The sequence below is a fragment of the Salmo salar genome, chromosome ssa21 (genome assembly GCF_905237065.1).
Source record: "Salmo salar chromosome ssa21, Ssal_v3.1, whole genome shotgun sequence".
NCBI lineage: Eukaryota > Metazoa > Chordata > Actinopteri > Salmoniformes > Salmonidae > Salmo > Salmo salar.
This window is the reverse complement of record NC_059462.1, coordinates 40,392,172-40,419,367: the sequence shown is the minus strand read 5'-3', so window position 1 is coordinate 40,419,367 and position 27,196 is coordinate 40,392,172. Positions and strand designations below refer to the sequence as shown.

The following is a 27,196-nucleotide window of genomic DNA, read 5'->3' as shown; positions in this document are numbered from 1 at the left end:
TAAGTCATATTCTGAAATAGTGAAAGAGGTGTTCTTGTATGCTAATAAGGCGTGGTTAATTCATAAAAGGAACAAGGCAATTATTGGACTTAAGTGTTTGGACAGAAGTCTCGCTTTACAAGAGAAATCAGTGAAAAGTGCTTCTTTGACACCAAATAGGAAAAATTAAACAAAACACCATTAGCTAGAAATATTTACTTGGAACATTTTCAAATTCAGAAATAAAATACAATATTCCTTTAAATCAGATGGAATTGTTTGTAAGCAATCACAAATACACTTTTTTACTAAAACAAAAAAGCACATAGGAAAAAGTGCAACAATACAGTAAATTATATTTACTACAATTCAACTACAGTACATATGAATTAGAGGCATAGAAGTTGGCCATAACAATGTATCAAAATCAATATTTTAAGACTGAAAGCTTTGCCATGAATGAAGTACAGTATTTTCCTGTCTCTAAATGGCACTGCCATGTCTGCAGTGTATATAGCCGAGTGATTAGAAGCCATTAGACATTGTCAATACCATTCTGACCTGAATTGGGATGGTTATCAATTGTAATTCCTAGATTCCTCACATCCCCTCTCCTAGCATTCTCAAAGCACATTGGCGCAGAAGACCTGGGGTTCTTCTCCTCAGATACTTCTCCAATGCGTTTTGTGGAGGAGGCAAGGACAGAGGACAAGGAATCAAGGAAATACAATTTACATTAACCCTGGCTCTTTAGATTCCTCGTCCTCTCCTAGTCTCCTTGCTTCCCTCTGTATTGAGAAAGACTGAGAGAAGACCGAACAGAAAACAGGAAATTAAGGGAAGACTTGAGAAAGAGATGCAATGTTTCAGGAAATCAGAGTAAGGAACAGGAAATGAGGCTGGAGTCACAACAGTTACTAAATGAGAAGATATGAATTGCAAGCAAGAACATGGCGAAAATGGCAAATGCGAAAGCCAGACACATAGAATCAAGTGGCCTTAGATCTGCACCTCCCCTTGCTGTTTCTTTGTTGGATGTTTTAACATTGAGATATCAACCGTGAACAGAACATTGAAAGACTAAACTAGTCAAAAGCAAGTTCTTGTGTTATATCAGATGGTTTTTGGTAGAAAAACAGCACAAAAACCAAATGTTTTATTTGCTTAACTCAAAAATTAAGCACTTTTTCAACATCGTGGTCAACACTTTCTTTTCTCTTGGGTGGAAATGTACACCCTGTCAGCAACCCCTAAAGTGAAATGAACATGAATAATTCAATACATAGATGGTGACCTGTACAAAATGTATGAAAAGCAAAAACAACAAACTTAACAGGCATACAGTATGTTGGACATTAAATTAACATTTCCAATCACCAGTATCAAACTGTAACAACCCCTCCCCTTCAAACAACTGTGCCTTTATACAAAAGGCTTTCCAATCCCACTGACAGACTCATTCCCTCACACACACACACACACACACATCAGTCTGTCCTAGGCTGTGGGGGCCACAGACCTCCAATTCCTGCTTTCCAGCAGGTCAAGTCTCCACTGTCCCAGTCATGGAGAGGTCAGGTCCCAGCCTAGGGTAGCGCCCTGGCCCCACATCCTCAGCTCTACTTGTCTCCCCCAGCCTCCTGCTCCTTGGCCAAGCCGCGGATAGACAGGTCGTAGACCACCTCCTCTATCTTCTTCACATCGTACTTGAGGCCATCGTAGCGCTTACGCAGGGGGTCATTCTTCAGGTTGAGCAGGCGGAAGCCTGAGTCCAGCTCGTTGATGAAGTTGGAGATGCGGAGGGGCCGGTTATAGTCCCCTGCTGTGACGCTGTTGACTGCCAGGCGAGACTAGAGAGAACAGGTGAGTTTATACATCTAAATAGTCAGTTTAATAAACCATCATATATTAGCGAAAAAAAACTTACATTTTGTATAAACCAATGTACTGATATATTAAAATGGTACAATGCCACTCAATTCATTCTCACCAGTTCACTGGCCATGATCAGCACACCTGCCAGGTAGTCCTCAACATCCAGATGGAATCCCTTCTCTCTCACCACCTCAACTACAATAAATAGGGAAAATGTATGACCACCACAGCACTACCTGACTGCCGATTGACAGAGGGACAGTCAGCAAATGCACCCATTGCCTTGAGAAAAGTTCAACTCAAGGCAATGGGTACATTTGTTTTAGCTTGCCTAGTGCACTGTGTGGGCGGAGATTTACCATTGGAATGGTCTAAAATGTTCAAACTCCATCCACTGGGGAACAGGGCAAGCTAAAACAAAGGCACCCAAATGAACTGACACCTACTTCCTAGTATTTGTGCCACTTCTTCGCGTGTCACCAGAGACTCACTCTCCAGGTAGACCACGAACGCTGCCAGGAAGGCCAGGCGCTGCAGAACAAACCTCCAGTGCTCATGGAACCTAGAAGCAGAGTGGAGGATGGAAAATGACATGTTAGTTTGTCCTTTCAATAACTAGGAGAGAAGACAGACAATATCTCTCCTTAACTTAACATGGTAATAAAGAGACTTGTAATTTATAATTTCCCTTATGAATGTCATTCTGTGGACAGGGAATTGTGAATAAGTTGTTGCGAATAAGTAGCCAACTTTAGATTCACCCATGTGTAGGGCCTACCTGTAGTACTGGTCCACTGGGAATTTGGTTTTGAGCTCTCCAAGGTGCGTCCTGACTGTACAAAACAGTTCCCTGGCCTTTTGGCACTTACTGGGAACTAGTGTGACAGACAGGGGGACAAGAAAGAGAGATTTATGTAGCTACATGTAGTACTGCTCCACAGGGAATCTGGTTTTGAGCTCTCTAAAGTACATCCAGACTGTGCTAAACAGTTCCTGTGCAATTGCACACTTACTGGGAACTAGCGTGACAGGACAAAACAGAAACAGTTATGGCAAGGTGACAGAGAACCTGCAAAGCAGTGAGTCAATCAGTAAGATAAGCCATCACAAGTGATAGTGAATAGAACCCTGGACTACGAGTAAAACAGATGAAAACAGACCAAAACAGGGAGGGACTACATTAACTTGCCACTTCTGTCGTCATGAAGTGCTTTGAGAGGCTAGTCAAAGACCACAACACCTCCTCCCTCCCCGACACACTCAAACTTCTCCAATTCGCCTACTGCCCTGACAGATCCACGGACAACGCAATCGCCACTGCACTTCCCTCACCCACCTGGACAAGATATCATGCAAAACTACAAATCCCTGCAAGCTCCAGCACATCATCCCTAGCGTACGCCTTTGCTAACAGCTATTGTGTCAATTTAAAACTTGTGGGCCGAGTGGCGCAGTGGTCTTAGGCACTGCATCACAGTGATAGCGGCGTCACTACAGACCCGGGTTCAATCCCAGGCTGTGTAGCAGCCGGCTGCGACCGGGAGACCCATAAGGCGGCTCACAATTGGTCCAGCGTCGTCCGGGTTAAGGGAGGGTTTGGCCGGCCGGGAGGTGCTTGTCCCATCGCACTCTAGCGACTCCTTGTGGCGGGTCAGGGCGCATGCACGCTGACTTCAGTTGCCAGTTGTACAGTGTTTCCTCCGACACATTGGTGCGGCTGGCTTCTGGGTTAAGCGAGCAGTGTGTCAAAAAGCACTGCGGCTTGGCAGGGTTGCGTTTCCGAGGACGCATGCCTCTCGACCTTCCCCTCTGCGAGTCCATACGGGATTTGCAGCGATGGGACAAGACTGTAAATACCAATTGGGGAGAAAAATGGGGTAAAAAGTACAAAATAAATACTGCACAAGACAGTTCACAGAATTGTACATTTAAAGATTTGTAGCCAATCTGTTCAGTGCTAACATTAGCTAGTTAATCCAGAGATTCTTACCTTTGCCTCGATTCGGCAGTCTCATCCAGATCATCATGGCATTTGTAGTTGTTTATGATAGCCACATTAGCAGGTAATTAGCATTTCATTTTTTTGTGGGGCAAATACAGGCAAATATATTGATAAGTCACCTTGTCTTAGAGAGATTTACACGGTTATCAAAACGTCACGCCAGGGTAAGCGTACACTAAATACAGCCCTTATTTTAAGTGTTTCTAAAATCCCCTATGGGAAAGATGAATGTGGTAAAACGATTGGAACCATTTCCCTGTTTGACCGCTAGGTTTTATGGGTATTATGACTCATACTGTGGTACTCTATAGCCACCACGAGTCAGCTACATGACCCCACTTAGATGCATCATTGCCACAGTTGTTAACATTATTATTTATTTGTATTGTTTTTATTTCACTTTGTCCTGCATTGTTGGAGCTGTAATTACATCTGACTATTAGCCTAAACTCTCTAATAAGAAACTCACGTTTTGATTGAAAAACGTTTCGGTACGGTGCAATAATGAATGTACCCCATGTGATTGGGCACTCACTCTCTTTGAATCCAGTTGGTTGATGGACACTTTGAAGCAGTGTCAGGATCTCCCTCGCTGTCTGTTCCAGAACCTGGACCACTTTTCGAATGTCCTGGAAGATAACACGAGCCGTTAGCTGGCTAGACAACGGCATGAATTTGCAAAAACAAAATACTTGCATGTGTCCTCCTAACAATTGCAATGACTGTAGTTAGCTGCTAACTAGCTATATAGCAAATGTCTGCAAAACATTTATTGCACGCAGAGTTTACCATACAGCGCATTTTAAGTGGACATGTTATTCAATGCAAACCTCACCGACTGTACAACTGAGTCAAACGCTAGCTCGGTTGACAGAAACATTACCTCTCTTATTTCTTGATCCGCACTCAGAAAACCCTGAATGTAACTGAACATTTCCGGGACAGACATCTTTCTACAAATTATTGTATTTTGTAAAGGATATGGTAACTAGTTTTCTTTTGCACAATGAATCAAAACAGTTGGTAGCTAAACCTAAAAATACCAATGCGTGCACATGGGTCCTTCGTAAATGTGTCGCATTGAGGTGATGTCATCATTCTTCCATATCGATTTTTTTTTTGCGTCACCAAATTATGATCAAGATAATGAAAATCGACATTGTGGAATAATATTAAAACATGAAAACGTTTGATTGTTGTGTTTATTTGTCTCTTTGATAATCAGTAAAATACCTCAATCTAAAAGTAAAATACAAGCAAAATTGTTTTATATAGATCGTATTTCTCAACTGGTCAACCTGATTAAATAAAGGTGAAATACAATTTCTGACCCCCCTTTTTCCACCCTTCATTATCAGCATGGAAAACATCCACGTCAACATTCAGTGAAGACAAATCCATGTACCTTTTATCCCGATTTTTCAAAGACAACTGCACCTCTGGTGCTTTGTTTAAGCATAGCACTAAATAAAAAATAAGAAACTGCACGCTGATTCTTCGCGATGTCTTGAATGTCATAGTGTATTTAACCATTCTTAATATACAAATATTTTGAAATACTGAATATATGCAGTAAAAAAAACATTTATGTAGCAAAAAACAGCAGACAAAAGTCCTGTAACAAGACTGTGAATACCTCTTTTCTACAAAGACCAAAGGAGCCATATTAGTAAAGTGCTTCAATTCACACAACACAAAGCCCTATTTGTGACACAGTCAGTAATGTCACAGTAATGTCCTTTCTATTGTTTGGTTGGTTACTCCTGGTCATACTGTAGACTAGCCTATCAGCAGGCCGTCACAATGTGGCTGGTTTCTAGGTGTTCCCAGTCTCTGATGTACTATCTGCTGTGTTCTGATGGTTCTGTGGGTTCTGAAGTGTAGTATCCTTGTTCTTGGCTGCGGCTGCTTTGTCGCTCTGTGCTCGGATCAGTTTCTCTCTCTCTGGTGCTTTCTCCATCTCTGTGTAGTAGTCCAGGGCCTTTACGCACTGGGTCTATGACGTGCTGCTACAGGGGCACAGAGAGGAAAAGGGTCACTCTGGAGTGGTTTACACAAATATGGCTGCTTGAGTTGGGCCAGTGCCAACCGGTGCAGAGTACCGGCATGGCTGCACCTTGCATTTTCTCCTGCTTGAGTACCAGCACCTTTTTCACTCTAAAATATGACTGAGTACCGGTAGCTTTTTCATTCCACAGCTAGTGGATGCAGTTGAAACAAAGTGAAGCTACATTAGATAAGTGGTTGTAGACGGAGATCTTACCTCCAGGCAGGGGAAGAGGTTGTCCAGCTCCATGAAAAGGTAATAGGACGAAGCCAATGAAGCTTGTCTGAGAGGATGGCTCATGGACAGGGTCACCTTGTCCCTGTCCATGAACGGAGTCACAGGAAGACCCTCCAGCTTCTCCATGTCACTCAGAGAGAGCAGTAGAGAACAGGATGTGATGAGAAAATCCACACCACAGACATAATTAGTATGATCCACTCTATTATACCATTCAGAAGGAAGCAGTGTTTTAGCCATGCATTATATGCATAGTAATGTGTATATTGGAACATAACCAATATCTGGGTTGTTGTGGTTTGTTACCTGGTTGTAGAACTCCTCCTGCAGGAGGCAGTCCAACCAGGGCTCAGCCACGTTCATGGGCCGTGTCTCATTGAAGTTACTCACTTTGATCATGATCATTATCAGCTGGAAGGAGACGGGGGGACATAACCATCACTTTAATCCAGTTGGGAAGATCCCCAGGCTTTCAACTGGATTTCGTTATGCCTCGTCATGTCAGTGGCCAGGATGCATCTAAGAATAATAAATAAAATGCCTTGAGTTCCCTTATGGAAAATCATATGAAATTCACATGTGATCTCATGTGTGAAGTTAAAGTGATAACATACAGTTGAAGTCAGAAGTTTACATACACCTTAGCCAAATACATTTAAATTCAGTTTCACAATTCCTGACATTTAATCCTTGGTAAAAATTCCCTGTCTTAGGCCAGTTATGATCAACACTTTATTTTAAGAATGTGAAATGTCAGAATAATAGTAGAGAGAATGATTTATTTCAGCTTTTATTTCTTTCATCACATTCCCAGTGGGTCAGAAGTGTACATACACTCAATTAGTATTTGGTAGAATTGCCTTTAAATTGTTTAACTTGGGTCAAACGATTCAGGTAGCCTTCCACAAGCTTCACACAATAAGTTGGGTGCATTTTGGCCCATTCCTCCTGACAGAGCTGGTGTAACTGAGTCAGGTTTGTAGGCCTCCTTGCTCGCACACACTTTTTAAGTTCTTCCCACAAATTTTCCATAGGATTGAGGTCAGGGCGGTGTGATGGCCACTCCGATACCTAGACTTTGTTGTCCTTAAGCAATTTTGCCACAACTTTGGAAGTATGATTGGGGTCATCGTCCATTTGGAAGATCCATTTGTGACCAAGCTTTAACTTCTTGATTGATGTCTTGAGATGTTGCTTCAATATATCCACATCATTTTACTTCCTCAAGATGCCATCTATTTTGTGAAGTGCACCAGTCCCTTCTGCAGCAAAGCACCCCCACAACATGATGCGGCCACCCCTGTGCTTCATGGTTGGGATAGTGTTCTTCGGCTTGCAAGCCTCCCCCTTTTTCCTCCAATCATAACGATGGTAATTATGGCCAAAGAATTCTATTTTTGTTTCATCAGACCAGAGGACATTTCTCCAAAAAGTACAATATTTGTCCCCATGTGCAGTAGCAAACCGTAGTGTGGCTTTTTTTATGGCAGTTTTGGAGCAGTGGCTTCTTCCTTGCGGAGCAGCCTTTCAGGTTATGTCGATATAGGACTTGTTTGACTGTTTTTGAGTTTGAAGGTAGGCCTTGAAATACACTGCTCAAAAAAATAAAGGGAACACTTAAACAACACATCCTAGATCTGAATGAAAGAAATAATCTTATTAAATACTTTTTTCTTTACATAGTTGAATGTGCTGACAACAAAATCACACAAAAATAATCAATGGAAATCCAATTTATCAACCCATGGAGGTCTGGATTTGGAGTCACACTCAAAATTAAAGTGGAAAACCACACTACAGGCTGATCCAACTTTGATGTAATGTCCTTAAAACAAGTCAAAATTAGGCTCAGTAGTGTGTGTGGCCTCCACGTGCCTGTATGACCTCCCTACAACGCCTGGGCATGCTCCTGATGAGGTGGCGGATGGTCTCCTGAGGGATCTCCTCCCAGACCTGGACTAAAGCATCCGTCAACTCCTGGACAGTCTGTGGTGCAACGTGGCGTTGGTGGATGGAGCGAGGCATGATGTCCCAGATGTGCTCAATTGGATTCAGGTCTGGGGAACAAGCGGGCCAGTCCATAGCATCAATGCCTTCCTCTTGCAGGAACTGCTGACACACTCCAGCCACATGAGGTCTAGCATTGTCTTGCATTAGGAGGAACCCAGGGCCAACCGCACCAGCATATGGTCTCGCAAGGGGTCTGAGGATCTCATCTCGGTACCTAATGGCAGTCAGGCTACCTCTGGCGAGCACATGGAGGGCTGTGCGGCCCCCCAAAGAAATGCCACCCCACACCATGACTGACCCACCGCCAAACCGGTCATGCTGGAGGATGTTGCAGACAGCAGAACGTTCTCCACGGCGTCTCCAGACTCTGTCACGTCTGTCACATGTGCTCAGTGTGAACCTGCTTTCATCTGTGAAGAGCACAGGGCGCCAGTGGCGAATTTGCCAATCTTGGTGTTCTCTGACAAATGCCAAACGTCCTGCACGGTGTTGGGCTGTAAGCACAACCCCCACCTGTGGACGTCGGGCCCTCATACCACCCTTATGGAGTCTGTTTCTGACCGTTTGAGCAGACACATGCACATTTGTGGCATGCTGGAGGTCATTTTGCAGGGCTCTGGCAGTGCTCCTCCTTGCACAAAGGCGGAGGTATGGCTGCTGGGTTGTTGCCCTCCTACGGCCTCCTCCACGTCTCCTGATGTACTGGCTTGTCTCCTGGTAGCGCCTCCATGCTCTGGACACTACGCTGACAGACACAGCAAACCTTCTTGCCACAGCTCGCATTGATGTGCCATCCTGGATGAGGTGCACTACCTGAGCCACTTGTGTGGGTTGTAGACTCCGTCTCATGCTACCACTAGAGTGAAAGCACCGCCAGCATTCAAAAGTGACCAAAACATCAGCCAGGAAGCATAGGAACTGAGAAGTGGTCTGTGGTCCCCACCTGCAGAACCACTCCTTTATTGGGGGATGTCTTACTAATTGCCTATAATTTCCACCTGTTGTCTATTCCATTTGCACAGCAGCATGTGAAATTTATTGTCAATCAGTGTTGCTTCCTAAGTGGACAGTTTGATTTCACAGAAGTGTGATTGACTTGGAGTTACATTGTGTTGTTTAAAAGTGTTTCCTTTATTTTTTGAGCAGTATACTTTTTTTCTACATTTTAGAATAATAGTGAAGACATCAAAACTATGAAATAACACATACGGAATCATGTCGTAACCAAATAAGTGTTAAATCAAAATATATTTTATATTTGAGATTCTTCAACGTAGCCACCCTTTGCCTTGATGACAGCTTTGCACACCCTTGGCATTCTCTCAACCAGCTTCACCTGGAATGCTTTTCCAATGGTCTTGAAGGAATTCCCACATATGCTGAGCACTTGTTGGCTGCTTTTCCTTCACTCTTCACTAAAAATAAAGAAAAACCCTTGAATGAGTAGGTGTGTCCAAACTTTTGACTGGTACTGTATATGTTCTTTACCTTTTCTCCATGGAGGAGAGGTCAAATCCTAGTGCCACAGCAAGCTCCACACCTGCAACATGAGGTACACAATTGATTAAAATACCAAAGTCAATATACACAGTATACAGTACAGGCCCTTATGAAACAAACAAGAGTTAGAACACAATAACAATGCAAGTCTGGCACTGTCAGCCCAATCGCTCTGGTGCCATAGCACAGAATACCTAACATCTCACTGTTGCAGTCAGCAGCCACCACCTCCAGCTTATAGCAGGAGTTAGGACTGTTGGGCTCCAGGCACGGGGAGATGTTGATGATGTTGCCCATAGGGTTGTACAGCTTCAGAATGTCATGGGGTCCCGCCTCAGCTGCCGAGCGGAACAGATCTGGAAAGTAACAAACTTCAATCAATACTAGTTTGTCAGAGTTGGGTTTTGCAATCAAACACACAATCAGACACACACACACTGCCCAGAGCTCTCTTCACAGCAGGTGAACAAAACACCACAAGCCTTTGATGTGCTCAGCATCTTGGCCAAACTTTTGGCAATGATTTTCATACACACATAAGAGGCAATATTCTTGCCAGGGGCAGTTCCGTAAAGGGGCTATCTAAAGCTATCATTCACACTGTGTTAAAATAGACGGTGAAAACAGGGGCGAAAATCTGATATCAACTTTGGAGGGGACAATTACATGAAATTTTCTCAAGAGCAATTCCTGAGGGGGACACCAAAAGTAGTGCTGTAACACATAGCCTACATTGTAATATGGTAAATGTATATTGAGGAACCAAAGAAATAAGGTGTTTGCCGTACTCCTAACTACCGGTACCCAAAACTACACAACTAATAACAACAGCAATACCATTGCCTTTAACAAATCTTAGTTCAGTCACCAGTTTAAGTTGAGAGTGGGGGTATCCATGGCATTTTCCAATTATGTTCCTATTTTACAAGTAAAAAAAATGGAGAACCTTTCATAATGTTGCCAAACAAAGACTCAACAAACTTACCTGAGACTCCCTGTCTCTGCCAGTCTGTCCCTGCATATCTGTCCCCAACTCTGCTGTCTGTGTGCCATCTGTTGCCTGCTCTGCCTAATGACATCATTGTGAAACATTTCCATTAGAATTTCATTTCTTTCTTATAAACATTTTATCAACTAGTCTTTGAGATATTAGGCTACTACGGTTCTTACTATGCGTTTTGGTGTATTGAAAAATACTCTGATGTCCGTCTTTTATTTTTCTGCCATTTTTCTACCTGGCTGGCTGGCTGGCTACACACACAGTGTGTAGGTTATTTATAGTAGGAGATGGGCTTCTATCATCTTCAATCATTCTATTTGGCTTCGATCTAAAAGGTAGCTAGCAAATGTGAAACAGATTAAAATGACAAGAGTTGACAGCTGTATGAGTTCACCATTTACACAACATATGCTGCAACCTTTTGTAATTTTAATAGTTTGTTTCATATTGGCTGGCTTCCAACAATAGCTGAATTTGCAAAGCTAGCGAGCACCAATTCAGTTTCAGTGGTGTTTGCTATAATCTTTGCTACCCGGGTTAAATAAAGGTGAAATAAAATAAATAAATAAATAAAAGTTCCCTTGCGACAATTTAGCTTTTGCAACGAGACCATTAAATATATTTAAGACAATGGTAGAAGAGAGTGTAGTTCTGTTCAGTTTGGATTTCAGTTTATCGCTAACCTTATCAGAGGGACTTTGAAGCACTAACTTACAGTAGATACGACCTCTCTGTTACCTAGCAAGCTAAGGAACTGGCAGTGGATCAAACCATTGTGAGGCAAAGGGTGGGGGGGTCGCAATCTTTTGAAACTTAAAAACGCGCTATTAAGTGTCTATAATCAGCACAATTGCTTTCATTGCGTATTATTAATATTATTTAAATTACATAGTTATGTTTCAGTGATATATTGGGGGGAACAAATCATATTTTTCCCAGGATGGGGGGGTCGTGTCCCCCCCGTCCCCCCCGGGATTTCCGCCCCTGGGTGAAAACATATTCCCAAGGAAGAACAGGGAGAAGAAAATAAGAGAGGGAAATTAGAATGGAAAAAAGACTCAAGAGATATCAATTTCAAACCCAATCAATTACATTTTAGATCAATCCTATGTTGTTTGTGAGCTCCAAAGAGATTTGTCAGCACTCAAATCTAGGCAGTAGGCAGAAGCTTTGAAAGAAAATTAATTGGAAGATCTCTGTGCTTTTAACCTTTCTCTCTGTACTTTTTATTTCTGAGATTTTGAGAGGTTTCTCATATCAGAGTTATTGTAATACCTGGTGTAAATTTCAATCTACATCGTCTATAGTTTAAACTAGGCTGTAAACGTAATGCATTTTGATGTTGCATTTAAAAAAGAAAACACACTGGATATGATCAAAAACAAAATGATGTTCCAAACAACAAAATATGGCTTATACTACATTTCCAAGATAATTAAATAATAAGGTGATATTACTTGAATTGCCTACCTTTGACATCCTGGGTAGGTCAATCCACTGAAAACTCTGCCTGCTCTAGTCTCCCATTCACCCTGAAGTAGATGATTTTTGTTGCCATATCAGTTTTAAAGCCACTGATGGCTGTTCAATGATGTTCTGAATTCAGTGTGACAACTTCAATTTGGTAGAGGGCCACTCCACCCCCCCCCCCCCTCTCTCTCTCTCTCTCTCTCTCTCTCTCTCTTTTACCTCCTCTTCCTGCCTCTGAGCCCTCTGCCCCCTCTCTCTCTGTTCTACCTCATGCTACTCTCTCTACTCTCCATACCCTCTCTTTGATGCAACAGAAATTGTCCATGACAATTGTGATTTTTAATAACATTAGACTGCATATGATATAACTTTTATTCAAAGTACATCGGTGTATGGTTCCTTCCTATTTTCTTATGACAACAGCTGTTATCCAGTGGTGGAAAAAGTCATAAAAAGTCATACTTGAGTTAAAGTAAAGATACCTTTATTGAAAATGACTACTTGAGTAAAGTCTAAAAGTATTTTGTTTAAAAAATACTTAAATATCAAAAGTAAAAGTATAAATTATTTCAAATTCATTATATTAAGCAAACCAGATGGCACCATTTTTTTTTTTTTTTAAGTTACGGATAGCCAGGGGCACACTCCAACACTCAGACATGATTTACAAACAAAGCATGTCGGTTTAGTGAGTCCGCCAGAACAGAGGCAGTAGGCATGACCAGGTATGTTCGGTTGATAAGTGCTTGAATTTGACTATTTTCGTGTCCTGCTAAGCATTCACAATGTAACAAGTATTTTTGGGTGTCAAGGAAAATGTATGGAGTAAAAAGTACAATATTTTCTTTAGGAATGTAGTGAAGTAGAAGTAAAAGTTGTCAAAAATATAAATAGTAAAGTACAGGTATCCAAAAAACGACTTAAATAGTACTTTAAAGTATTTCTTCTTAAGTACTTTACACCACTGCGGGATCATAATAAAATAAGAATAAATGTGTTGTGGGTCCAATTAAGAGAAGCCTTGCTATCCCTCCGGCCCATAGGTGACGCTGTTTAGAAATAAGGACAACTGTAGTTGACTTTCAACTAACTCGTCGTTGAGTGTAGTACCGTGGGTTACTGGGCGGAAGAGAAGAAAACGTGGTCATTTTGGGATCGGAACGTCGTGTTTTCTCTCTCGTGAATAGTTTTACTTCAAATAAGTGTCATGACAGAAACAAAGGCACCGGCGGCCACTAAGCCGACTAAAGCTTTACTTGCTTTGAACCCTAAAGAGGAGGCTGAATTCAAGAAGAAAGTCCAGGCGGTGAAGAAGCGACCCAACAAGGTTAGTTTTCCCAAACGCACGCGACACTGCCAGTGGCCTGAAAGCTACAATCCACATGTGGAACTTGCAATCTAGCTAGACTGCTACAATTAAAGCATAATCCTCGTTTATTTCAATAAATGGACTTGTTAGTTCATCCAACCATTTGTTTTCTTAGATTAGCAGCACATCCCTTGATGAAACAGTCACATTAATTTGCTAACTTGTTTTTTTGATGAACTTGCTAGCTAACTTTAGCTATCAAACTTGGACAGAGTATTGATGTTCTTAGTACATTTTGGATTATGTTTTACACATTTTATTCATTTTTCTACAGGGACACCAAATAAGTCCAGGAGTGATTTATGTTGGTCACCTTCCCACTGGCTTGTTCGAACCTCAGCTCAAATCCTACTTTGAACAGTTTGGAAAAGTCGTCAGGTTACGACTGGCCAGGAGTAAAAAGGTATCGTCGATCTCTGATCAGTGCTCTTATGAATAAGATGGTGGATATTGCCAGCCTACTTACTTGTCAAGGCAAACATGTAATTTCTATTTTGACAAACATACTTTCACATACATATCACTTGATTAGCCAGACTGCTACAAGTGGCCGCTCTGGCACAGTCTGAAAATTACCTCAGGTGTACCAGTTGCCTGGGGTGAGATAACAGTGCCTACAGTATTGTGGTACGTTAAGCTTATTGCCTGCTCTGTATAGCAGTGTGATTAAACCCATGTGCCCACACTAACTTACTGTACAACCTCTCATGGAAAAGATCCATGCCACTCATACATAGTTATATATCAGTAATTGCACGTGAACATGGATAGAATATGTTTTACGGTAAAACCTAAATAATACATGATATGATAGAGATCAGGTTGAGGGTAACCTGTTCATAGATGCTAACTACCTTTAGCGCCTACTGACGATAGTATCTTATGGTCAGAGAGCCCTGATGTGCGTTCTAAACTTTAAAACGCATTTGTTTTGGTACGGTTTTTAGAAACATAAAGAACACCTTTCATATCACCCAGAAATAATTGTCTAAAAACAGCAGTTAAGTGTTAGTTTTCCCACACAACCATGTCGCAGTGTTGTTTACGGAAGACAGGCGGCCACCAGTGTTCATTGGCTATCTAGCATGTGCCGAACCCCTGTGCATGACTGGGGAGAACGTGTAGTTTGTCAACTGGAGGAGGACACAGCATATGGATCTAGCAGTGCAAAACTGCTACAGTAAGTATATATATATATATATATATATATATTTTATATTAAACTTTCTTTCTCGCTGATATGAAAGATGAGGGTCACATGTTTTGAAAACCGCAAGCAATGATTGTCATTTCTAGAAGTTTAAACACAGCTTCGGAATTGTCGTTCACACGCAGCCAATGGTGGCTTTATTGAACCGCAGAAAACCACATGGATAGGAGGGGGTTTCGAGAGCTAGATTGAGGGGGGATCCAGTGAAAAACATTTGACCCTTCTCCTCTCAGACAGGTGGGAGCAAAGGCTATGCATTTGTGGAGTTCGACTGCGACGATGTTGCCAAGATCGTTGCTGAGACCATGAACAACTACCTGATGGGCGAGAGATTGATCAAATGTAAGTTATATAGATATAAGCTGCCCTTTCGCTCCTAATTTAAACCCAGAGTCATACGTTCAGGTCTAACGTTTGCCCCTTGCTCTTGATATCTTGTTTGTGTATTTTGTGGGAGGAGAGAAGACAGATGCACTAATAAAGTTGTATTCTGTTCCACAGGTCACCTGGTCCCCGCTGAGAAGGTGCATGAGAAGCTGTTTGTGGGATCACAGAGAGCGTTTAAGAAGCCCAGCCAGCCTGCTGTGGCTCGCTACAACAAGAGACACACACCAGAGGAGGTCACGGAGATGACTGGGAGGCTATTGCGCAAAGAGTCCAAGCTCCGCAAGAGGCTGGCAGAGAAGGGAATCGACTATGACTTCCCAGGATTTGTAAGTTTTACATGTGACTCATTGGTTCAATAAATGTTTCTTTGTGTGAAATTAAAGTTATAATTCAATACGTTCACTTTTTTAACAATTTGAATGTACTGGATTTGAACATGCATTATTGACTTGTATCCTAATCTATTGTAAACTCTTGAAGGCTTCCCAAGTGCCACAGAAGAAAAAGTTAGATGACACTGTGAATGCGTCCACGTGTAGTGAGGTAAGGACAATTAATCAGAAAATAACATGTTTTTGAATGACTACTTTGAACTACAGAATGCTTTTTTGTTGTATATAGCTATGCTTTTTGGCACATTCTGAAACTTACCTCAGGTGTACCAGTTGTCTGGGGTGAGAACTGTGCCAACAGTATTGTGGTATGTTAAGCTTATTGCCTTCTCTGTATAGCAAGGTGATTAAACCCATGTGCCCACAATCACCTCACAATATCTAACAAGTAAATGATTCTCGCACTCAGTAAGAATAATACCCACTCATTGACTTGTTATTATGCACAGTGAACATGTTCCCACCCATAGAGATAAATCAATGGAGAGGCTGACCTCATAGAGACCCATAGCTCTGAAATGACCTGGGTATAACATCCTCTGTGTTGATATCTGTTTCCCCTCAGGATGTCACCCCCGTGTGCACCCCCTCAGTCCTGGAGAGGAGGAGGTCCATGAAGATCAACGAAGACGACAGCGACTGTGAAATCATCATCAAGAATACACCAGCCCCCAAAAAGTCCAGAGGCAAGCGTGAAAGAGCAGAGTCAGATGACGTGTGCTCCTCAGAGGAGGAGACTGAGGAGTCCTTCCTAGAAGGGGGAGAAGAGCCTTCGGAGGGTGATGTGGAGCCCATTGTCAAGAAAGGAGGCGCTGATTGAACGAACGCCAACACTGACGTTGAAGGACAATAACTTGTTATAATTGCCTTGCATGTAAAGCAGAGACATTTGTACAATGTGGTTGGTTGGTCCTCTATATAATTTCCCAGAGGTGAATGGCTAAAGAGCCAATGACTGTTGGCAGTTGAGTGTTAACCTATGAACCTGTATAGCGCCTCCTAAAGCCCCACAGCTATACCATAAGGTGAAATGACAAAGCAGCATATTTACTTGTCATGCCTTTGGTGGTGTGTAAATGAGGCACACCTAATTGTAAATTTAACAAACTATGAGAAAATAACCATTCTCAGTAGTTGGGTGGTGTTGCATTAGACTGGAGCCATACAGACAAAAAATAGTGAGTTATCATTATTTTTAGTCGGTGTGGTGACATGGACTCATGCGGATCTTATCCATCTGCAGTAATGCTTGATTACCTTTTATTTGTCAATGTGCTTTGGTATTTTGGTTTGTCAAAATAAATGGTCATTATCTGTAATAAATATAAAAGCTTAACTTTGGGTTTGGATATCACATCATTGGTAATGCCACGACAGCCGTCTATTCTATGTGAAAATATCTGTTTACGCCAGGAGATGTCGCTGAAGACTAGTGGCTTATGCCTCGGTCACACCGACAGGACACCGACAGGGTATTTAGATTTCGGTACAGCAGAATGCATTCATTTCCAATGGAACGCTGCGTCTGTCTCGAGGCGTTGCCGAGGCAGTTGCAGTGCGTTCTGTAGTGCAGATATTGGATTTATCTGACGTATGCGGCAATCTACGCGTAGACGGCTTGACTGGTAGCAGAAGGTGACTGTTGAACTTTTGTGGCACACATCCAGATGTTGTGGACTATTTTGCGCCAAACAACTATTGGTGTGATCAAGGCGTTACTAGCTTGACAGGTTCAGAGCAACAGGACATGAGTCGCTTGGGTGGCACTTGCACCATTGCGCCTCCCTTCACATAAGCTACTGAGTTGCTGTAGCACTCTTCAAATTTAGAAACGCTGCATTCACGCAAGTATGAGCTACATCAAGGGCAATTTAATCCGCTGAAGGAAATATATTTATCTAGGAGAGAAGTAGTGAACAACAGAAATGTGCATTCGCTCCTTTCCAAGTGCATCCCCAGTTTGATGCGTTCGCACGTCAATACCATTCTTGTCCAGCAAACGGTATTCCGGGTGGAGACTGAGGTGCCTCGATGCTGCTCAATAGTCATAACCCGACAATATTTACAAAGACTTCAGAAATTTGTATTGATCTTTCTGAGCATGGCATGGTAAGTAATAAGACAAACCTTTTCAAATGCATGCATGCTTTCAGTCAGAATAGATTATCACGTTGTGTGAAGTAACGTTAGCCAACAGCAAGCTAGCTATGTGTGGTCTTACATTTAACGTTAGCTAATCAATGAGAAAGGGCTAGCGCTAGTTCAAAAAACGTTATAGGGTATCTACTGTAACGCTTGACTCAGGTCTGTAGTTGCTACAATCGTTGCCAAAATATGCAGTTGTTTTGAACGTGTTTCCATTTAACTGTCAGTCTCTTATAGGAATTAGTGGTTTATTTTAACCAGACAGCGCTTGACTAAGCAATAACTGGCAAGCACATACGACTGCTGCTGTTGGCTAGCTGTCAGCCACAAGCAGATACAAAAGCTAGCTAACGTTACCTACAGTAGAAACCTGTACAAGGCTACTTGTACAATAATTCAAGCACACGGATGCTTGTCATAATTGTCTATTTATTGTAGGCAGCTAAACGTTTCTGCTTTCTCTGTGTTTTCAGTGTAAATAACAAAATAATGGTGCGTGACAAGTCTTGCTTGTTTTGTATGACTTCTTAGGCTGTGGGTCTGACAGTCTTTGTTTAAATAATCCGCTGTGAGTGCTCTGTCAATTCATGCAATCAGACAGTCCCCACAAACTGAGAACCATGATAATACAATCCGTTGTTTACATGAAATTAGTTGATATAGCATGGTCCCAAGACTCCCATGGCATGATGACGACCAGAGGAGTTGGCAAAACCACAGACTTTGGACCAGGGTATATCACCCATACATTTAACAGATATTTCATATAAGATTGCCTACTTCATGGTTCTTAGTTTGTGGGTAAGTTCATACTTTCTGACAGTGCAAATCTTTGTCCCTTTAGCAGTTTGGCATGTCTGACCGAACTCTGACTACAGTTGTATTTTCCAGACACAGACAAATTCGACATACTTCTTAGGAGAATTATGCATTTCTTGCTGGCAGGTCACATCATACACAAACAAAGCCGATTTAATATGATGTTTCAACATTACGTGGAAATGCCCTACTGCAAAAGGACCCATGAGAAGTAACATCTGAAGTTCATAGGAGCATGTCAAATTGGGTGTCAAATGAAAGCTGAGTATTTTAATAAAGGTATATATAGTACATTTTCCATCCTAAAGTCATATACGTAAAGCTTAATCAAGAGCAGTGATACTATCTAGAGCAGTGTGCGGCTTTCTTCTTTTTTCTAATCTTATTCAACTGTTACCATGCACCTGCAAAAAACATAGCTGAGATGTGCGAGTGCCTTTTGAGTTTTAGTCAAACAGATAGAAAAGAGGTTTTAAACAACATCTATCAGAAAAAGTCTTAAAAGGTATTAGAAATACATCACCACACAGTAATGTTGAAGTAAAGACCCTGTCAACTAATATCAACACTTCTCCATAGTAAAAAAAATAATAATATTTGCCTTCTGTCAGTTTAAGAAACATTGACTTGTGCATTGTAATTCCGTTAGAAAAAAAAAGATTGGTAACGGAATTACTGCAGTTGAATTGGCTACAATGGGAAATCATAGTAGTCACAAACCACAGTTGGGTTACCTGGTACTGTCCTCCCTTCCACTGGCATACTGTTATGTTCAGCTCAGAACTTTTCTTTCTGTCATCTGGTGGTCAAAGCAAGACTGTGAAAACAGTCTGGAAAACCCCTCACTCTCCCTCTCTCTTTCTCTGCCACTCTCGCTCTCTTTCTTCTCTCTCTCCAGTTAATGTCACCTCTCCCAGTTCTTAATGACACCTACCACCTACCCGCTTTCCATTTAAGTATTCTCACCTACTGAGCACCGGACGTCCATGGACGTGGAAAACTAGTTGAAATTTGGTCGGACCGCCTTGGCCAGACCAAATCTGAACCACTCATAGATGTCTATGTTTCACAAGTTTGTACAGTACAGTAGAGAACAGTAAAGAAAAGTGTAGTTCAGCAGAGTAGCGAACACTATAATGCAGAAATGTACTGTACTGAACATATCTACTTCACTGTACTCTGAACTCTACTGTGCTGTACTGTACTCTACTGTGATGTACAAACTTGGGAAACATAGACGTCTATGGTTAGTTCAGATTTGGTCTGGTGCGGACCTGGTCTTATTTGGGGGCGGAGCGCTTTAGAGTAATAGCGAGTGTGTAGAATAATACACAAATATGCAAAACAAGGATATTGCATAATTCTACCTTCTGTGTACCTATTCAGGATACATCACCATGAAGAGAATGACATTCATATCCATTATTATGCATTTCTGTATAGTACAGATCAGTACAATTCCGTTACCGGATGTAAATCCACTTCACTTACTGCAGTTCAATAACCAAAATTAAAATGTAAAAACTCAAGGTGCCATAGCAGACACCCCATCCTTTCTGCAGACATCTTTGAATTTTAATTCGGAGCAGATATTTAAGAGGTTTTGGAAAACGTGGTCGCAAACGTGGTCACATCTGCACAGTTGTTCGAGTAAATGTGTTTTTGTAACATTTTCTGTATAAATTGTTGAAAGTAGTCCTTGCATAGAGTTGTAGGGTTTGTTTAACTTTGAAATTATTGTTTTTTGTTTGGCATACATTTAAAGGGAAAAATCTGAGTCTCAGTGTCCTTTATTGTGGAATTTCCCAGTAACACACAGGGCTTGGGGGCTCAAGTGAACTCTACATTGACCCAAGTTACCATGGCGGCAGGTTGTGTAGCGTTTACAATTTGAAGACCGGAGGGTGGGATTGTGTTAACGGCCTCCCCTTTTCTATTCTTGACCCCAGGCCTTCCCGGGAACCAGGGACCACTAAGCTATGAAGCTCTTCCCTTCCAGACCTTCCCTGCTCTCCTTCTCCAGTTACTGTCACTTCATGAGCCTTACCCACTGCTGCTCTCACAACCATCATCTCTGCCCAGCCTGGTACTAACAGCTTGGCTCAGACTCACTTCAACACAAAGAAGAAAAAAAAGAGAGAGCGAGAGAAGAGAAGAGAAGAAAACCCTCCCCAGCTGCCATCCAGACACACATGGTGCATAGCTGCCATTCCCCAGGCTCCCTCCATCCCCGCAGCCTGACCTCTAGCTAGCTCTTCGCACCCATCACACAGCCTAGCCCACGGCCTGCCCAAGGGATATAAATAGGCTACATCCATCCAGTGTGTGGAGCCTGCTCTTGTGTTGCCTTTTTTTCCAGGGCACACACGCCCGGTGGGGGTCACACCCATTTGTTTTTGGTCTTCCCACTGCCTGGATCAGTGGGAGCTAGTGGTGGGACCGAAGAGGAGAGACGAGGCCGAGACCATGGAGGTCAATATGGAGTACTGTCTGGCCCAGGTGGTGCAGAAAGACCTGGGGAGGAAGGTGCAGGTGGGACAGGAGCTCATAGATTACATCCTGGATAAGGACAGGTCCCAGGATCTGGAGCAAGACCAGACAGGTCTGGACAGGATGGTGGACAGCATCGCTACCACCTGGGTCAACTGTTCCAACTTCAAGGTAAGAGGGGTGAATATGCAGTCAGATAGCAGCTATATAGCTGAGAGGCATAGATATATAAAGGGCTTCATGAGAGTAGTTAGCTACTTGTTCTAATATTTCAATATTTATCTTTTTTTGATTTGTGTGTATTGTTTTGTACTGTTGGAGCTAGGAACATTTACATTTACGTCATTTAGCAGACACTCTTATTCAGAGCGACTTACAAATTGGTGCATTCACCTTATTATATCCAGTGGAACAACCACTTTACAATAGTACATCTATCTTTTTTTTTGGGGGGGGGTTAGAAGGATTACTATATCCTATCCCAGGTATTCCTTAAAGAGGTGGGGTTTCAGGTGTCTACGGAAGGTGGTGATTGACTCCGCTGTCCTGGCGTCGTGAGGGAGCTTGTTCCACCATTGGGGTGCCAGAGCAGCGAACAGTTTTGACTGGGCTGAGCGGGAACTGTGCTTCCGCAGAGGTAGGGGGGCCAGCAGGCCAGAGGTGGATGAACGCAGTGCCCTTGTTTGGGTGTAGGGCCTGATCAGAGCCTGAAGGTACAGAGGTGCCGTTCCCCTCACAGCTCCGTAGGCAAGCACCATGGTCTTGCAGCAGATGCGAGCTTCAACTGGAAGCCAGTGGAGTGTGCGGAGGAGTGGGGTGATGTGAGAGAACTTGGGAAGGTTGAACACCAGACGGGCTGTGGCGTTCTGGATGAGTTGTAGGGGTTTAATGGCACAGGCAGGGAGCCCCGCCAACAGGGAGTTGCAGTAATCCAGACGGGAGATGACAAGTGCCTGGATTAGGACCTGCGCCGCTTCCTGTGTAACGCAGGGTCGTACTCTGGGAATGTTGTAGAGCATGAACCTACAGGATCGGGTCACCGTCTTGATGTTAGCGGAGAACGACAGGGTGTTGTCCAGGGTCACGCCGAGGCTCTTAGCACTCTGGGAGGAGGACACGATGGAGTTGTCCACCGTGATGGCGAGATCATGGAAAGGGCAGTCCTTCCCCGGGAGGAAGAGCAGCTCCGTCTTGCCGAGGTTCAGCTTGAGGTGCTGATCCGTCATCCACACTGATATGTCTGGCAGAGATGCGATTCGCCACCTGGTTATCAGAAGGGGGAAAGGAGAAGATTAATTGTGTGTCGTCTGCATAGCAATGATAGGAGAGACCATGTGAGGATATGACAGAGCCAAGTGACTTGGTGTATAGCGAGAATAGGAGAGGGCCTAGAGCTGAGCCCTGGGGGACACCAGTGGTGAGAGCACGTGGTGCGGAGACGGACTCTCGCCACGCCACCTGGTAGGAGCGACCTGTCAGGTAGGATGCAATCCAAGAGTGAGCCGCGCCGGAGATACCCAACTCGGAGAGGGTGGAGAGGAGGATCTGATGGTTCACAGTATCAAAGGCAGCAGATAGGTCTAGAAGGATGAGAGCAGAGGAGAGAGAGTTAGTTTTAGCAGTGCGGAGAGCCTCCGTGACACAGAGAAGAGCAGTCTCAGTTGAATGACCAGCCTTGAAACCTGACTGATTTGGATCGAGAAGGTAATTCAGAGAGAGATGGCAGGAGAGCTGGCCAAGGACGGCACGTTCAAGAGTTTTGGAGAGAAAAGAAAGAAGGGATACTGGTCTGTAGTTGTTGACATCGGAGGGATCGAGTGTAGGTTTTTTCAGAAGGGGTGCAACTCTCGCTCTCTTGAAGACGGAAGGGACGTAGCCAGCGGTCAAGGATGAGTTGATGAGCGAGGTGAGGTAAGGGAGAAGGTCTCCGGAAATGGTCTGGAGAAGAGAGGAGGGGATAGGGTCAAGCGGGCAGGTTGTTGGGCGGCCGGCCGTCACAAGACGCAAGATTTCATCTGGAGAGAGAGGGGAGAAAGAGGTCAAAGCATAGGGTAGGGCAATGTGAGCAGGACCAGCGGTGTCGTTTGACTTAGCTTCTTGGGGCTATGTGGGACGCTAGCGTGCCACCCGTGGTGCACCCTATCAACAGCAGGTGCATTTCAAGAGCGGCAAATTTGAAACCAAATAAATGTCAAAATTCTAATTTTTCAAACATACAACTATCTTACACCCTTTGAAAGATAAACATCTCCTTAATCTAACCACGTTGTCCGATTTCAAAAAGGTTTTACGGCGAAAGCATAAAGTTAGATTATGTTAGGAGAGTACATTGACAATAGCTGTGTGTAATGTTTTGTCAATTCAAAGACAGGGTCACCAAAACCATAAAACCAGCTAAAATGATGCACTAACCTTTTACAATCTCCATCAGATGACACTCCTAGGACATTATGTTAGACAATGCATGCATTTTTAGTTCTATCAAGTTCATAATTATATCCAAAAACAGCGTTTTACTATGGCATTGATGTTGAGGAAATCGTTTCCCGCCAATAACCGGCAGTCAAGTCAGCACCACAAATTAAATAATTAAAATTAGAAAACATTGGTAAAATATTATATTGTCATTTAAAGAATTATAGATTTACATCTCTTGAACGCAATCAACTTGCCAGATTTAAAAATAACCTTACTGGGAAATCACACTTTGCAATAATCTGAGCACTGCGCCCAGAAAAATATGCTTTGCTATACAGACAAACGGCCATGTTGGAGAGATCTAAAATCGAAAATACTATGTAAATAATCCATTACCTTTGATTCTCTTCATCAGATGTCACTTCCCGGAATCCCAGGTCCATAACGAATGTAGTTTTGTTCAAAAAAGCTCATCATTTATATCCAAAAAGATCCGTGTTGTTAGCACATGATCTAAGCCAGCCGGACTTCTCGTCATGAACGAGGGGAAAAAATATATTTACGTTCGTTCAAACATGTCAAACGTTGTATAGCATAAATCATTAGTGCCTTTTTTAACCAGAACATGAATAATATTCAAGGTGGACGAATGCATTCTCTTTTATAACGTATTGGAACGAGGGTACCCAACATGAACTCGCGCGCCAGAGTCTAATCGGCCATCACCGTTCCATGGCTCTTGTTCGGTCAGATCTCACAGTAAAAGACTCAAAACACTTTGTAAAGGCTGGTGACATCTAGTGGAAGCAATAGGAAGTGCCAAAACATTAATCAACCCCTGTGTGTTTCAATGGCATAGGCTTAAAGGTAATTCAACACATCAGGTATCCACTTCCTGTCAGAAAATGTCTCAGGGTTTTGCCTGCCAAATGAGTTCTGTTATACTCACAGACACCATTCAAACAGTTTTAGAAACTTTAGGGTGTTTTCTATCCATATATAATAAGTATATGCATATTCTAGTTACTGGGTAGGATTAGTAACCAGATTAAATCGGGTACGTTTTTTTATCCAGCTGTGAAAATACTGCCCCCTAGCCCCAACAGGTTAACAAACGAGGATCGGATGTCGTCGACCTTCTTTTCAAAATGGTTGACGAAGTCATCCACAGAGAGGGAGGAGGGGGAGGAGGATTCAGAAGGGAGGAGAAGGTGGCAAAGAGCTTCCTAGGGTTAGAGGCAGATGCTTGGAAGTTAGAGTGGTAGAAAGTGGCTTTAGCAGCAGAAACAGAGGAGGAAACTGTAGAGAGGAGGGAGTGAAAAGATGCCAGGTCCGCAGGGAGGCTAGTTTTCCTCCATTTCCGCTCGGCTGCCCGGAGCCCTGTTCTGTGAGCTCGCAATGAGTCGTCAAGACATGGAGCAGGAGGGGAGGACCGAGCCGGTCGGGAGGATAGGGGACATAGAGAGTCAAAGGATGCAGAAATGGAGGAGAGGAGGGTTGAGGAGGCAGAATCAGGAGATTGGTTGGAGAAGGATTGAGCAGAGGGAAGAGATGATAGGATGGAAGAGGAGAGAGTAGCAGGAGAGAGAGAGCGATGGTTGCGACGGCGCAATACCATCTGAGTAGGGGCAGAGTGAGTAGTGTTGGAGGAGAGCGAGAGGGAAAAGGATACAAGGTAGTGATCGGAGACTTGGAGGGGAGTTGCAGTGAGATTAGTAGAAGAACAGCATCTAGTGAAGGTGAGGTCAAGCGTATTGCCTGCCTTGTGAGTAGGGGGCGACGGTGAGAGGGTGAGGTCAAAAGAGGAGAGGAGTGGAAAGAAGGAGGCAGAGAGAAATGAGTCAAAGGTAGATGTAGGGAGGTTAAAGTCACCCAGAACTGTGAGGGGTGAGCCATCCTCAGGAAAGGAACTTATCAAGGCGTCAAGCTCATTGATGAACTCTCCAAGGGAACCTGGAGGGCGAGAAATGGTAAGGATGTTAAGCTTGAATGGGCTAGTGATTGTGACAGCATGGAATTCAAAGGAGGAGATAGACAGATGGGTCAGGGGAGAAAGAGAAAATGTCCACTTGGGAGAGATGAGGATTCCAGTGCCACCACCCCGCTGACCAGATGCTCTCGGGGTGTGCGAGAACACGTGGTTAGACGAGGAGAGAGCAGTAGGAGTAGCAGTGTTTTCTGTGGTAATCCATGTTTCCGTCAGCGCCAAGAAGTCGAGGGACTGGAGGGTAGCATAGGCTGAGATGAACTCTGCCTTGTTGGCTGCAGACCGGCAGTTCCAGAGGCTGCCGGAGACCTGGAACTCCACGTGGGTCGTGCGCGCTGGGACCACCACGTTAGAGTGGCAACGGCCACGCGATGTGAAGCGTTTATATGGCCTGTGCAGAGAGGAGAGAACAGGGATAGACCGACACATAGTTGATAGGCTACAGGAGAGGCTACGCTAATGCAAAGGAGATTGGCATGAAAAATTAACTAAACAACTGGGGAAGTGAGAGAGCAGGGCCTCCCTCACTAACAATTCACTGAAACACTAAAACACTAAAATATAACTTTTCTAGCTACCACTAGAAATCAAAATTGATGTAAACTACAGTGGTTCAATGTTTCCAGGAATAGGCTCAAACTTAGTTAATTCCGCTAGATAACTTGGTACAGTATTCTTCCGTGAAAGCCCACCTAGTGCACCGTGTCCTATGATGCTGTAGCTAACTAGCTAACTAGCATGCTAGCATCCTATGACACACGGTTAGCACCAATACTTGGTAACAACAAGCTACCAATGGAGCATTCGTGTCCGTGTCTAGTTCATAACGCAGAAGTAATTAAACGTTGGCTAGCTAACACAAAGTCAGTCCTGCTAGCTACACAAGTGGACTACACATCTCGAATGTTCAGAAAGTTAAGCTTACGTTGCAAAAATCTTATTGACTAAAAATGATACAGCTAGCTGGTAGGGATAGCTAGCTAGCAGTGGACGCGTTGTAGACTATGGTAGAAAATGTAGCTGGCTAGCTAACCTCGATACTTACTCTGTACTACGCCTTTATCTTGATACAAAGACAACTATGTAGCTAGCTAACATTACCCTAGTCAAATCGTTCCGTTGTAATGTATATAGTTTCCACAGTACTGCTAATTGGTAAAGTTGGCTAGCTAGCAGTGGCTGTGGTGTTATGGTGTTGACGCCGTTTCGAAAACGGCGCGAACGAACGAATACAGCTGGCTAGCTAACCTTGTTAGTTCCTCAGAGCTACACCTTTATCCTTGATACAAAGACAGCAGATACAACTATGTAGCTAGCTAACAATACACTAATCAAATCGTTCCAATGTAATGAAATGTAATATTACCCGCGGAGCGAGGTGCAGCACGACCACTCACTCCAGCATCCGGACCCAGCATTTCGTTACACCCGCGATAACATCTGCAAAATATGTGTAAGTGGCCGATATTATTTTATTTAATTTTATTTACATGTCATCAAGGGTTAATGCAACGACAACAAAAATCCCATTACTGAAACGTAAAGCTGCAATATGTAACTTTTTGGGTGACCCCACAAAATTCAAATAGAAATGTGAGGTATAGAGCTGTCATTCTCATTTGAAAGCAAGTCTAAGAAGCGGAAGAACTGTTCTATGTGCAATATTTCTATGCTTCCGGTTTTTAAGTTTAGTTTTTGCTTCTTTTTCTTTCGATTTTGTACAACAGCTTCAAATAGCATAAAATACAATATTTATGATTATGGAAAATACACTGCTCAAAAAAATAAAGGGAACACTTAAACAACACAATGTAACTCCGAGTCAATCACACTTCTGTGAAATCAAACTGTCCACTTAG

The 27,196-nt window shown here is 43.1% G+C and overlaps 4 protein-coding genes and 2 non-coding genes across 30 annotated transcripts in view; 4 read left to right on the top strand and 2 right to left on the bottom strand.

Moving 5' to 3' along the window:
- Positions 1-180: 180 nt before the first annotated feature.
- LOC106582357 (translin) lies at positions 181-4,950 on the bottom strand. Its single transcript, XM_014165391.2, has 6 exons — positions 4,740-4,950; positions 4,392-4,485; positions 2,633-2,729; positions 2,301-2,416; positions 1,970-2,049; positions 181-1,829 (listed from the first exon to the last, which is right to left on the bottom strand). Exons 1-6 carry the CDS (start codon positions 4,803-4,805, stop codon positions 1,599-1,601), a joined length of 684 nt encoding a protein of 227 aa, XP_014020866.1. The 5' UTR covers positions 4,806-4,950; the 3' UTR covers positions 181-1,598.
- Positions 4,951-5,139: 189 nt separating this feature from the next.
- LOC123729584 (cGMP-specific 3',5'-cGMP phosphodiesterase 3) lies at positions 5,140-6,613 on the bottom strand. The gene is made up of 2 exons (XM_045704872.1): positions 6,120-6,613; positions 5,140-5,865 (listed from the first exon to the last, which is right to left on the bottom strand). Exons 1-2 carry the CDS (start codon positions 6,378-6,380, stop codon positions 5,698-5,700), a joined length of 429 nt encoding a protein of 142 aa, XP_045560828.1. The 5' UTR covers positions 6,381-6,613; the 3' UTR covers positions 5,140-5,697.
- A 6,632-nt stretch (positions 6,614-13,245) lies between these two features.
- On the top strand, positions 13,246-16,812 carry nifk (nucleolar protein interacting with the FHA domain of MKI67). Its single transcript, NM_001140700.2, is given in 6 exon segments — positions 13,246-13,447; positions 13,764-13,892; positions 14,933-15,041; positions 15,201-15,412; positions 15,567-15,629; positions 16,044-16,812. Coding segments are annotated over 6 exon segments (888 nt in total). The 5' UTR covers positions 13,246-13,327; the 3' UTR covers positions 16,299-16,812.
- LOC123729618 (small nucleolar RNA ACA64) lies at positions 14,050-14,177 on the top strand. Its single transcript, XR_006761265.1, has one exon. It is a non-coding gene; the product is annotated as a small nucleolar RNA ACA64 (small nucleolar RNA).
- Positions 15,722-15,847, top strand: LOC123729619 (small nucleolar RNA ACA64). The gene has a single exon (XR_006761266.1). It is a non-coding gene; the product is annotated as a small nucleolar RNA ACA64 (small nucleolar RNA).
- A 165-nt stretch (positions 16,813-16,977) lies between the features above and the next one.
- The window catches only part of LOC106582358 (CLIP-associating protein 1-B), a 145,406-nt gene continuing 135,187 nt past the window's right edge, over positions 16,978-27,196 (top strand). For 14 of the 25 annotated variants that reach the window (XM_014165410.2, XM_045704767.1, XM_014165409.2 and 11 more), the window contains exons 1-2: positions 16,979-17,587; positions 20,392-21,103. In XM_014165410.2, coding sequence (XP_014020885.1) covers positions 20,909-21,103 — 195 coding nt within the window. In that variant the 5' untranslated portion in view covers positions 16,979-17,587; positions 20,392-20,908. Of the gene's footprint in view, positions 17,588-20,391; positions 21,104-27,196 lie in introns of all 25 variants that reach the window. The other 11 variants (XM_014165398.2, XM_014165394.2, XM_014165396.2 and 8 more) reach the window with 1 other exon arrangement.

Bases quoted from the DNA above. Each gene is read 5' to 3' on its own strand.
- LOC106582357 (XM_014165391.2), bottom strand. From the start codon at position 4,805: ATGTCTGTCCCGGAAATGTTCAGTTACATTCAGGGTTTTCTGAGTGCG. The intron at 4,486-4,739 runs GTAATGTTTCTG...GTTATCTTCCAG, and splicing joins CGGATCAAGAAATAAGAGAG to GACATTCGAAAAGTGGTCCA. The intron at 2,730-4,391 runs GTGAGTGCCCAA...CTGTCACACTAG, and splicing joins ACCAACTGGATTCAAAGAGA to TTCCCAGTAAGTGCCAAAAG.
- LOC123729584 (XM_045704872.1), bottom strand. From the start codon at position 6,380: ATGGCTAAAACACTGCTTCCTTCTGAATGGTATAATAGAGTGGATCAT. The intron at 5,866-6,119 runs GTAAGATCTCCG...GTGCCCCTGTAG, and splicing joins ACCTCTTCCCCTGCCTGGAG to CAGCACGTCATAGACCCAGT.